General features: G+C 45.5%; 1 protein-coding gene across 2 annotated transcripts in view; it reads left to right on the top strand.

Moving 5' to 3' along the window:
- Positions 1-13,016, top strand: part of LOC308079519 (NUAK family SNF1-like kinase 1) — a 19,592-nt gene extending 6,576 nt beyond the window's left edge. For both annotated transcript variants that reach the window (XM_080421068.1, XM_080421067.1), the window contains 6 exons: positions 696-816; positions 3,999-4,150; positions 6,530-6,595; positions 6,992-7,111; positions 10,889-11,021; positions 11,836-13,016. In XM_080421068.1, the coding sequence (XP_080277194.1) occupies positions 696-816; positions 3,999-4,150; positions 6,530-6,595; positions 6,992-7,111; positions 10,889-11,021; positions 11,836-12,983 (1,740 nt within the window). In that variant the 3' untranslated portion in view covers positions 12,984-13,016. The remainder of the gene's footprint in view (positions 1-695; positions 817-3,998; positions 4,151-6,529; positions 6,596-6,991; positions 7,112-10,888; positions 11,022-11,835) is intronic.
- Positions 13,017-13,502: the final 486 nt, after the last annotated feature.

The following is a 13,502-nucleotide window of genomic DNA, read 5'->3' as shown; positions in this document are numbered from 1 at the left end:
GCTAAGTGTTCGCCCCAGGCTAGATTCAATTAGTTCAGATTGATTATCTAAATGCTAAATGAGACAGCAATATAATTTAATGAATGTAAATTACAATCCAATAGACCTTAGACTCAGGTGTTGGCTGTGATGAAAGATAGACCCTTTGACCTTTATGACCCCAACGACACAGCACCAGAGAGGACACGTCATCCCGGTCAATAATCCGTACCCATTACATTTATCTTTTATTGATCCCATGTTTATTGTCGTCAGGACCCAAAGAGGTTGTTGGAAAGTTCCAGTATTGACACTGTTAACCAGGATGAAGTGAAATAGGTTCCTATGGCTTTCTCTGATGCACTGACCCTGGAGGTTGATTCCTGAGTCTTGACATGCCTAGATAGATTTTTCATGAACCACTTTAAACCTGGCTGGCATCCCTATTTTAGGCATTCAAAGAATTCAGAAATAGCTAAAATAGCCGATCTACAAGTTCACAACGTGTTGCATATAGTGCAACACCATACAACGAAGTGTAACATATAGGGCCTAAGTCAGTTGTTCTCAAAGTGAGGTCCAGGGACCCTCAGGGTTGAGTGGGTTCCAAATGTACCCATGTCAATTAGGCTTTATTGTACGTATATTTACAGTGTATAAACACACCCCTTTTCCTTCTTTTCTTTCCTTTCCTTTCTTTTCTATGCTTCCTTCAGGTGGCCATCAAGTCCATCAGGAAGGAGAAGATCAAAGATGAGCAGGACATGGTTCACATCAGAAGAGAGATAGAGATCATGTCAGCCTTACGACACCCTCACATCATCTCTATATATGAAGGTATCTATCCATCTGTCTTCATGCTTAGTTCCCATCGTATCGTTAGGTCCATAGAAAAACAGAAAGGGAAGAAGAAAAGAGGGGGGGGGGCAAGGGGAAAAGGAGATCAAACAAGAGAACAAAAAAAATTATTATCTACATATTTACACATGGTACCTGAGATAAGATATAAAGGTGCATGAGGAAAGCAGCAGATGTATACTGTGCATGATATACTGATGGAGGTTAGTTAAAGGAGAATGTTGGACTAACGTTTTCTTACCTTTTCTATGACGTTATGATATCTTATGATGAATGGTACAGTAGAAAAATTTCATAACTCCACCCCTGAGCCGCCACAGCTTAAAAGGTGCGCGGATAGGCCTTAGGTTAGATCACATTTTTTTGTTTGTTGTACTTATAGAATTTGAGTAATGCTGTATTTACCTCCTTACAAGAGAAATGGTTGTTTTGTGGTTAAAAAGATTTCGGGGAGTTACATGTAGGCTTACTATTAGGAAAAGATTCAGGTTAGGGTTAGGATCAACATTTAGGGGTTAGGTCTAGCCGTTGGAATTGGAGTTATGCCTGATTTATACCTAGTTGCCGGTGTCGCACACTAGAAAATAACACAGCTGTTTTCGGCTATTTTCCATGCCGTCCTATAATGTTGATGTCCTTACAAGTATAGTAATACAAATGTGCGTGCGTATATGCGTGCGTGTGTGTGGAAACTAGAGATGATGCTCATAGACCATCTCCACTATCACCCTCCCTGACATCTCGCATATGTTGTTTATCATTAGCTTAGCAACAAGGGAACATAGATACAAGGACAGATACATACTACACACACACACACACACACACACACACACACACACACACACACACACACACACACACACACACACACACACACACACACACACACACACACACACACACACACACACACACACACACACACACACACACACACGCACACACACACACACACGCACGCACGCACACACACACAGGAAAGTCAATCAAGATGTGTTCATGGATAGTACACAGTGTTTCTGTCGGTGCAGTGCATGACATCAGCTGACTGCGCTGAAGACAGAGGGCTTGTAGCGGCCGTGTTTATTTGTTGTGGCTTGGAGCGGCTCCAGGAACAGCTACAGAACCTTATAGACACCTCATAAAGTTTCACCCCACGGGTTGGTGTGTCTCCAATAAAGTGTTCCTGCTGTGTGGCCAAGCCATGCCTTACTACTTAGCTGTGTGACAGAGGTTTTTTTTTTTTTTTTTTGGGGGGGTGGGGGTGTCTTTTAGTGGTTGCCGCCTGGCGCTTGGATCGTTTAGTTAAACCTCATTTGACCTTAATGAAGATAGCTTGCGGCGTGTGTGTGTGTGTGTGTGTGTGTGTGTGTGTGTGTGTGTGTGTGTGTGTGTGTGTGTGTGTGTGTGTGTGTGTGTGTGTGTGTGTGTGTGTGTGTGTGTGTGTGTGGGAGGGAGGGGGGGGTTAAGATGCTGTTGAGCCACGGTTGCCAAATGTCGCCGCACGATGATAAACTGCAGTTGGTTGCTAGGACAGGATATAAACATTGTGACAATAGAATGGAGGGAAGCAGCGAGGATGCGTCTACTTTACCCATGCAGACACTTGTTGATGTTGATGGACACCGGGCTACGAATACGGGGAAAGTATGTCCTTTGGCAGACCTTTGGAGAAAGATTAGGGTTGAGTACGGCATCTTAACTGATGTCTACTGCTTCTGGTATGCGGCGGAAACCGAAAAAGCCGCCAAAAAGCGGACGTATCATTCAAAAGAGACAAATAAAGTCGTCTTAATGTTTAGTTTGAACTTAAGTACATTTCACAATGTGCTTCAAATGCTACTGTGACCTCTGCTGTGAGATGCTGTAATGGACTGATCAAACAATAGAGAGAGAGAGAGAGAGAGAGAGAGAGAGAGAGAGAGAGAGAGAGAGAGAGAGAGAGAGAGAGATGACAGTAGTAGTAGTAGAAGTATAGTATCACAATTTTGAAAATCAACACAAATCTTTTTTTGAGGTCCGTGGCCAAATACATAAAAATGTGGGGGTCCTTGGCATGAAAATGTATGAGAACCATTGCTGTATGAAATTGGTGAAAGATGCATCAAAATATTCCGTAGGCCATTTAGACACTATTAGGGCATTAGCCAAAGATAGAGAGCAAGAGTACGCGAGAGACAGATGGCTAGAGAGAAGTGGTGAGACCAAACTCCGCTGGATTTGAAACACATGTTGTCATTAAGTAGCTATGTGGGACAGCCGCACTTAATGTGACCCGCTCCAAACACATTACTCAAAGTCACTTCCTAATATTATGACTCCAATGACCTGAATATCAGGAAAGTACTTTTTTGTGTTAAGTGTTAATTTAACAGTTTTTTGGCACTTTCAGAGATAATTTAACACTTTGCTGCGTACACCTGATGCATTATGCTGATTTGAAACCTTTCTCTCCCTAACCATGCACATCCGTGTGTGCGTGTGCATGTCATAGGTGCGCGAGGTATGCTGTCACGTTCATAAATGTATGTAGGTGTTAATGTAGGGCTGGGCTAGCCTGACACTCAGCCTGAATTTTCATTTCATTTCACTCCATTATTCAGTCTGAAAGCCCACTCTTTGGCGATTGGTTCATACTGGATTATCCCGATCCCGATTCGTCGTACAGATTTTCAACCGAGAAACACCCGCCTTCGACACAGTCACCAGACCCTGAATGCGAGGCAAACGATTCAGGGGGTGGAGCTAGGGCTGGGCAGTTAACAGACAGTATCAGAATTTACTGTAGAACAAATAACGACTTAATCTCGCTCATGTATCGAGAAGCCGTTTTCTTTTTCTTAAACATCAACGAATCGAGCCGTTCCTACAAGCCGTTCTACAAGCTCACAACACATCAGTTTAAGAACCACTGTTACACACAACGCATCGCGAGTGAGCTTGTAGATCTGCTCTTTTCACTATTTTAATATTTTTCAATAATCATTCATTTATCGTAATGAAGGCAAACGTTTGAAATAATCGTTATATTGATTTGAAGTCAAAGCGCGTGTGAATCAGACATGGGCTTGAACTGACCGGTCTCTCTCTCTCTCTCTCTCTCTCTCTCTCTCTCTCTCTCTCTCTCTCTCTCTCTCTCTCTCTCTCTCTGCTGCCAGTGTTTGAGAACAAGGACAAGATCGTGATCGTGATGGAGTACGCCAGCAAGGGGGAGCTGTACGACTACATCAGCGAGAGACGGCGCCTCAGCGAGAGAGAGACGCGACACTTCTTCAGGCAGATCGTGTCTGCGGTCCATCACTGTCACAAGGTAAAGCCCGGGATTTGATGACCGGATGTATTTCCGGTAGGAGACTCAAAGAGTCTACTTTGAGTGTCCTACAGGACACATTAGCATCTTTCCGAATGCGGAAAAAACAAAAAAATCTCCATGAATTCAATGCTTCATGGGGTGTGTAATTGATAAAAAATAAGCATTTTTTTGGGTGAACTATAGTCCTTTAAGTTAATTCATAATGTCCCTTTCCCTTCCTAGAAATGTAGTGGAATCAAAAGTACAATATAATGTGTCTTTGAAATGTAGTGGAGTGAAAGTCTCCAAAGTATTCAAAAATGCAAATACTCAAGTAAAGTACAGATACTCCCAAAAATGTTTTACTCAATGGTACTCAAGTAAATGTACATCATTACTGTCGACCACTGGACAGAACGTACGCTGGATGGAGGGAGGGAGGGAGGGGTAGATGGAAGGACGGAAACGTTACTTCATCATGTGGATGGGGAGCGGTGTCTTGAACCCCTCTCACCTCATCTGTCTACTTCCTGTATGTCAACCTCCTCACCTCCTCCTCCTCCTCCTCCTCACCCTTCCTTCATTCAACAACTCTTCCTCTTCACACCTCGTCTTCTTCGCCCACACCGCCTCCCTCCCTTTCCTTCCCGATTGGTCATTCTCTCTGCTGTCACACACACACACACACACACACACACACACACACACACACACACACACACACACACACACACACACACATCCTCCTCTCACTCCCAGTGTCTACTGTATAGGTCTTCATACAACGGACTGGGTTTCCTCCCAGCTGGCCCAGAAGCGGCCGTCCTATGATGATGTCACCGCTGTGTGGTGACATCATCAATGAGGGGGGGGAGGTGCGGACTGCAGCTGTTAGGGACATCGCTGCTCATATGCTGCGTTCGCACTGGCAAAGCTACAAAGCTACAGGCTACCACAGTGGTTCTCTTGAAACTTTTTCATGTCCAACATCGATGATGTCATTGGTAGGCAGTGTAGATGAGATAAGATAGTATTTTTTTAATTGTTCCCTGAAGATTGGCAAGGAAGGTGATGCCTTGCGTGACGCATTAAAGCCTCATGTCTCTTCAAACAAGTGGCTCTTTCTCCAAAAAAACGGTGAAATCCCCAATGCGCTAAATGCGGTTTATCGGGTTTAACAAAGAAAATACTCGGATGAGGTCACATCCTGGCTCCCGTGTCCCACATGTGCACCAGTGTTTCAAGCCGTCAGACGGCCTGGATGAGCATGTTTTTATCATTGTGCGTAATTAAAAGACGCTCGCGTCTTCACACAGACCACATGGCACTTGAAACGCAGCACCACAGAGCGGAGGATGAGCTCACCAGCCAGCGGAGTGGAGCGGAGCACAACAACGGGAATGAACGTGTGTGTGCGTGTGTGCGTGTGTGTGTGCGTGCGTGCGTACGTGCGTGCGTGTGAGAGAGAGTGATGACACATTTGCTTGCTCTGTATGGGGTGCAGTTGCAAGTGATTTTGATGTATGTATGACGCAGCGACAACACAACGTAAAACAATCAACACAGTGCAGAGCGACCGACCAGTGGCAATATTTAGGAATTTTTACTTTACTTGAGTATTTCAGTTTTTTATATACTTGTATTCCACTATATCGTTGAGGCAAATATTGTACTTTTTACTCCACTACAAATATTGGACAGCTTTAGTTACTGTCACTTAGCAGATTTAAATTATTAATACAAAACATATATTAACCACTTAAACCCTACATACCTACATCCCCCAGAGCTCTATATATTTACCCCTAATATATATATATACCCCTAATCCTTCTCCTCTACACCAGATCTCTTTGCCGAAAATAGATGATCTACAAGCTCACAACAGGTCGCGTTGTGACACATAGTGACTTTATAGATTGTCTATTTACACCGAACATTTGGTCCAGCAACGCCAGGGTTCATGTGGTTATCTAATAAATGATGATGCATTATTATAGCTTAAGCTACCCAGAGGCACATTAATTACATTAAATCAGTTTGTCTACGTTGCAACATTGTGCAACAAGTGATGAACACATGAATGCATTACGTACAATCCAATAATGATGAGTACTTTTACGTTCTGGCACTGTAAGCATATACTTTTTTACTTTTACTCAAGTAACAGTTTGAATACAGGGCTTTTCACCACCACCATTTCATGGTATTGTACCGGATTACCATACTGGATTCAAAAGGTTATTGCTAGAACATACATTCAGCCGGTACAGAAAACCAGACACCTAGTATTTGGGTAGTACAGTATGTGATGTTAACAGAATTCTGTTGATGGGGGTTTAGATGGTGGGTGTGTACTTAAGTCTGTGTCCTCTTTTTTTTGTGTTGTTTTTGTAGAACGGCGTGGTCCACCGGGATTTGAAACTGGAAAATGTTCTGCTGGATGAAAACTGCAACATAAAGGTAGGGTCTTTTTTTAACTCTGAGAGTGTAAAAACCGACCCTACTCTGAGACACAGAGCCAGTCGACAGGAATGGTGCCAACTTCTTATGAGCATAATTAGTGAAGATCATTTATATGAAGATAGGTTGAAAATGGGTGAAGTGCTCTTTTTGATAAAGTTTAGCCTTGATGATGTAAATTCCCCCGCGGAAAAGTAGACTTTACGAAAAGACAATGCATTTTAATTCATTGGACCCTGGAACTACAATGCATATATAAACCAAACAAAGGTTAAATATATATTCTTTTAAATTTATTCTACACAACTAGAGTACGATGTTTGTTGTTATTTTTTGTTGTTGGTTTTTGATATTTGACCTATACAGTTTCTTAATCTCATATTGTCCCTCTGGCAGATCGCTGACTTCGGCCTTTCGAACCTGTATCACAAAGACAAACTTCTGCAGACGTTCTGTGGCAGCCCGCTCTATGCTTCCCCGGAGATTGTCAATGGAAGACCCTACCATGGTCCTGAGGTACAGTACACCACACACCACTCTGTTCAAAACCTTCACTCACATTCAATGGAAGACCCTACCACCAGCCATGAGGTACACCACACTCATTCAAACTAGGGCTTTCACCAACTAGTCGACTAAACCACTAGTCAACCTTGTTGGTACTAGTCGAATAGTTGACTAAAAACAAATATTGTCACGGTCTGAGTCGGGGCAGAATGTAGGACCCAAGTGCAGGAGAGACAGAGGCTGAACAGGTCGGTTTATAGGGTTTATTAACTCACGGTAGAAATACAAAAAAGGGACTGAACTCATGATCAAACTACACGTAACAAAAGACAATGAACAAGCAAAGTTACGGTGCAAACACAGGGTTTAAATAGACAGGGAAATAATAAGACACAGGTGAACTCAACAGACAATCAACACTGGGATAGGCTGAGGGACTAAGAGGACACAGGAGGAGAACAAGACTAATCACACGGGAGGTGAGACAAGACAGGTAACAGTAACTAAGCAGAACAGGAAACAATACAACAAAATAAAGGAACACAAAAGCAGGGCAAAGGCAACAACAGAGTAACAGAACACAATAGGAACGATACAACAGAATAGTCCTAATAAGTCCATGACCTTATAAGGGCAGAAAAGGTCCAAGGGCTGAGAAATACAGTCAAAGTACAAGGCCCGGGCGTCCACCAGGGCCCTAAACTAGGTCTACGCCTTCTCCCCTCTACGCCAAATCTCTGTGCCAAAAATAGACAATCTACAAGCTCACAACACGTCACAATGCCACTATTTTTCGGTGGGTAACACACAACTAAGTATGAAATAAGGAAAACTCTAACCCCAAACCCTAAATGTAACCTCTATAGCCGGGGTCTTCAACGTTTTTCAGGACAAGGACCCCCTAGCTGAGAGAGAGAGATGAAGCAGGGACCCCCACTACATATTGTAAAAATTGTGTTGTAGATTAAACTTTTTCATAGATTTCATAGATAGCTGTTAAGATTCATGTTAAGGTGTATTTTCAGATAGTTAACCTTTAAACCCTCAATATTTAGTCAACTTGACCGTTGGCTCTGTACTTGGTCTGCTCTTTTTCCCTCTACACCGATTCTCAGAAAATAGCCGATCTAGATCGGCTATTTTCGGCTAATGTTTCCCACCACACAAAGATTTGGTGGACCCCCTGTAGTAACTCTGAGGACTCCCTAGGGGTCCTGGACCCCCTGTTGAAGATTTTTTCGGCCTGTTTGCCCCAGAATGGGAACGCTAACTCAGAGTGCCCAAATATTACAGGTCCATTTGGTTACGATTGTACACTCTCTGCGTCACAAATGGCACTGCGATTCTTTTTTGGGTGAACCTTCGCTCGCAATCTATGTATAGGACAGGGATTTTTCTGGGTTTCGGGGTGGAATGGCAGACATGTTACATAACAACGAGGTTCTTTCTAATCTAGATTAATGACTAAATGAGGCCTGGAAACTAGAACACTTCATTAGGGAACCAGAGCTCTGAAATAACTATCAGTTTCCCAAAAACCACACGGTCTCATTCTGGAGGAGGCCGCGTTTCTTTCAGTTTTTTTTCTTCGTCTTCTCTGCACGGCTCAATTGGCCAACGTTTGCCGGCCGCGCACGTCTGAAAATAGAAGCGGTGATTAAAGATGAAAATCCGGAGATGCCAGAAACTTTGAGGAAATTCCCAGCCTCACTTCTCTGTAACTGACGGAGGGGACAATTTCCCAAGACAACAGGAGAGAACTCTGGCTGCAGTGTGTGTGTGTGTGTGTGTGTGTGTGTGTGTGTGTGTGTGTGTGTGTGTGTGTGTGTGTGTGTGTGTGTGTGTGTGTGTGTGTGTGTGTGTGTGTGTGTGTAGCCCAAACTTTTCAGCGAACACATTGTCCTAGGAGGAAGTTGGCTTCCATTCCCTGGTTGCCTGGTCACTCGCTCGCTCGCTCTCTCAAACACACACACACACACACACACACACACAGCAGGGGTACCGCCAGACCTCTCACCGGTTTCCTGAAACTACTCCTGGATTTTTATAGCATGACAGGGCCAACAGTCTGCACCTCAGGCCTCCCCGCCGGACCAAACACACACACACACACACACACACACACACACACACACACACAGACACACAGACACACACACACACACACACACACACACACACACACACACACACACACACACACACACACACACACACACACACACACACACACAGGATCATGAGTGTGTTTCTAAGATATCACTGTTCCCACTCGCTGTTATTTTATGTCTCATTAGCTACAGTACGACCCCACCCTGACTGTGAATCTTATATAAGTGACAACCTGTCCATACACACACACACACACACACACACACACACACACACACACACACACACACACACACACACACACACACAGACACACACACACACACACACACACACACACACACACACACACACACACACACACACACACACACACACACACACACACACACACACACACTCACACTATTTCCCAGGTTAGCAAGTCAAGGGACGTAACTTCCCCAGGCAGCAGGTTAATCACCCATTGTTTCTGAGTTGTGATTCAAGCAGTGATTCCTGCAGGTTATCACACCATCTGATGCCTATCATCAGAAAAAGAATATGCACACACACAGCAAAATCCAGAGTATTCATTTAACTCTGAGAGTGGACCTTTGCAGGTTAATTGTTTTACACTTTAACACAGGGGTCTTCAATGTTTTTCAGGCCCAGGTTTAGCTGAGAGAGATGAAGCAGTGACCCCCACTACATATTGTATAAAATTGTGTTGCAGATTAAACCTTCCATGGACTTGATAGCAGTATCATCAGTATTGTGTAAATTAATGTTTGTTTACACATGATCTTTTCTATTAATATGTTGGATTCATGTTAATGTGTATTTTCTGATATTTAACAACTTAAACCCTCAATACTTGACCTTTGGCTCTGTACTTGGTCTGCTCTTTCCCCCCCCTATACACCAAATAGCCGATCTACTGTATATCTGCTATTTTCCTGCGAATGCTCCCCCCAGAATAGGGATGCTAGGGTTCAAGTGGTTCATGTAAAAGGAAAAAATAAGTTCCTATCACACAAACATTTGGCGGCCCTGTAGTAACTCAGAGGACCCCCTGTTGAAGACCCATGAGTTAAATGAATGCTCCAGATTTGACTGTGTATGTGTGCTAATCAGTTGCAGAACGCAGCGTCACATCACCTCGCCAAAAGATTACATGAGCCACTTCAATCATGTCAGAAACACAAGCTGGAGAGCAATCCAAAGATGACAGGAAGAAGATAAGATGTTGGCCCTTTTTCGGTGGCTTTGAAGCTACTCTATAAACTGCAATGGTTATAGCTCAATAGACAGCCTAATTAACCTGCATGGTTCTGTGTAAAAGTGATAAGGCCTCGCGAGTTGGCTGGTCTCAGCAGGAGGGCGAAAATTCTTGCGGTGAAACAACAAATAAAACGGGACTGCAATCGTCCGTTTCTGTCAAGACAAGCAGAGACCCTCCAAATACCTCGAAATAGATCTGAGTTTGTTATCGTCCTCCAAAGTGCTGACAGTGATGTTGGACTGTTTCACGGGGGGGGGGGGGGGGGGGGCAGTCTTTCACAGTGCTGATAGAGCTGGATCTGATGCCCTCTGGGATGAAAATCAATTAAACATATTTAGAACTTTTAAAAGTGACCTTTTTTAGCAAAGATTGTGGCTTCTCACAGTAGCCTGTGTTGTTGTGTTGTGCAGGTGGACAGCTGGGCACTGGGGGTGCTTCTGTACACGCTGGTGTACGGAGCCATGCCGTTTGATGGAGGAGACCACGTCAAACTCATACGACAGATCAGCAACGGGGAGTACAGAGAACCCACACAGTCATCAGGTAACCTGCCAAGCATGCTCGCTGTTGCTTCGGGCCACTGTAGACCTTCCTTTCAATCTCTCTCTATCTCTTTCTCGCTCACTCTCTCTCTCTCTCTCTCTCTCACTCTCTCTCTGTACAGGACTGAGCCAAATTCTTTTTTTGGGGTTTCTCAGAAGCAAAAAAAGAGCTATTGTAACAGAACTTAACAGAATTACGCAACTGACTTAAGTGAAACAGCCTGAAAAGTCACAGCAACCCCTACCCTCTAAAAGAACACTTCCACCCACAAGAAAAAAACAATGGCCGTCTTTGTCTTATGTGGCTAAAGCCATCACTCCCCTGGCGGTGTTGGTTGATGTTTAATTTAGGTCCAAGAATGTTTGGTGAACCCTATCAGTCTCCAGACGTGTTGGAGATCTTTGCCAATCAATGTAGTGGCTTGAACTGGGTGGAAAGAACACGGACACTTTAAAACAAACTGCATTGCAGAAGTTGGTGGCCATTTTCATTGCTGTTCTAGCCCCTACCTTGAATTAAGGTGTCAACAGACGTATTTTGGTAGGCAGAGATCTCTGATATGTCTAGCTAAGGCTAGGTGAACTCCAAACGTATTCAGAGTGCTTAGTTAACACCCACTCAAACAGGGAAAGCATCTGTGTCATTTTAGATTTTTGTATTGGATATTCAATATCGCAGAGCGTCACTGTATCTGCTATTTTTTACATTTTAGAAAAATCTTGAAAGTGTGAGAACTACTGATTTGAAGGCATTTGTATAATCGGCCTCAGGTCATAATGGGTTAAGCAACTCAGTCTTTGTCTTCCCGGTGCAGATGCACGTGGCCTGATCCGCTGGATGCTGATGGTGAACCCGGAGAGGCGGGCCACCGTGGAAGACATCGCCAACCACTGGTGGGTGAACTGGGGCTGGAAGAGCACCGTATGTGACTGCCAGAGCCAACAGAGCCAGGGCTCCCCCATGCTGGCACGCTTCATCGACTGGCAGAACCGCGCCGGCGGGGGTGAAACCAACAAAACCGAACGGGTGGAGAAAACGGAACCTATGGCGTCCCAGGCGCCGCCCCACCCGGGCCGCAGGGGCCTGAAGAAAGCCATGAAGGAGAACGAGGGCGGAGGGCGCCACGTCGGCTCGACGGGGGAGGATAAGCAAGGTCTGAAGAGGCCCAAGGGGATCCTGAAGACGCGTACGTCCGACCAGAGGTCTCAGAGCGTGGGGGAGCTGGAGCTCAGGCGCTCCCTGCACTTCCAAGACGGAGGCGTGACGTTCATGGTCGACAGGAACGGAGGAGGGGGAGTCGAGGAAGAGGATGAGGAAGAAGATCAGGTGTGCCTGGGCGGCTCGCCGGCTAAGATGGTTCCCGTCCTGCCCAAGAAGGGCATCCTGAAGAACAGCCAGCAGCAGCAGCAGCAGAGAGAGTCTGGCTACTACTCGTCACCCGAGCGCAGCGAGTCCTCCGACTTGCTAGGGGGCAGCACCGCTCTGGTGGCCCCGCCAGCCAGCTCGCCGACAAAGAGGACCACGGGGAGAAAGGGAATCTTGAAACGCAACGGAAAGTACTCCTCGTCCATCCACGGGCGAGACGGAGGACACCTTCCGCCTTCGACGTCGTTCCACGGCGAACTGGGGACCGGCGGCGGTGACTTGGGTCTCTCTCGCAGCCAGTCACGGCCTTCTGGCCTCGTCTCTGAGGAGATGAGCATGTCCATGGGCTCGGACTGGCCTCCCAGCGCGCCCCAGCCCAACATCAGGGCCTGCGTGTCAGCCGAGGACCTGCTCCAGCTGGCAGGCTTCAGAGGGCTCCACGCCCCTCCAGGGACTCTCCACGGGGGAAAGGTGAGCCAGCCGTCCCCGTGTTCACCCGGGGACAACGGAAGCTTCTCCCTGCTGGGGGACATGGACGATGTGACCCAGGTGTATCAGAAGGCACTGGACATCAGCTGTACGATGAGGGAGACTTAGGGGTTCATGTCGGCTGGGACCGTGGTGGACACACACACACACACACACACACACACACACACACACACACACACACACACACACACACACACACACACACACACACACACACACACACACACACACACACACACACACATGCGGTGAGGTGAAGGAAACTCGGCCACACCACCATGAAAACTATGTTTAAACATAGCATAATACAAACAACATATATAAGCACAAAGCTCATTTCCATGTTTAGAGCCTTTTTATTCCGGGATTGTCACTGGAAGTGTGACCTGAGAAGTATCGTTTCCCCCTGGAAAAACTGTGTCTGACCATTTCAGGCTCTATGCTGCTTCACATGTTTACATCTTCCACAGAGGAAAGCTGGATTCTGTACATTATTTCCTATTTTTATGTTTGCTTCGTTGGACAGTATAGTGAAGGATAGAGGAGAAGATGACATGAGACACGGCGGTGTCATGAGCCTGAATTCAAAGGCGCGATGTTGTCACGAGTTGTGTGTAAACACCC

Source organism: Gymnoscopelus braueri (genome assembly GCF_963280865.1).
Source record: "Gymnoscopelus braueri genome assembly, chromosome: 23".
NCBI classification, from domain to species: domain Eukaryota; kingdom Metazoa; phylum Chordata; class Actinopteri; order Myctophiformes; family Myctophidae; genus Gymnoscopelus; species Gymnoscopelus braueri.
Note: the sequence above shows the minus strand (reverse complement) of the source record. Positions and strands in the feature narration are given on the sequence as shown.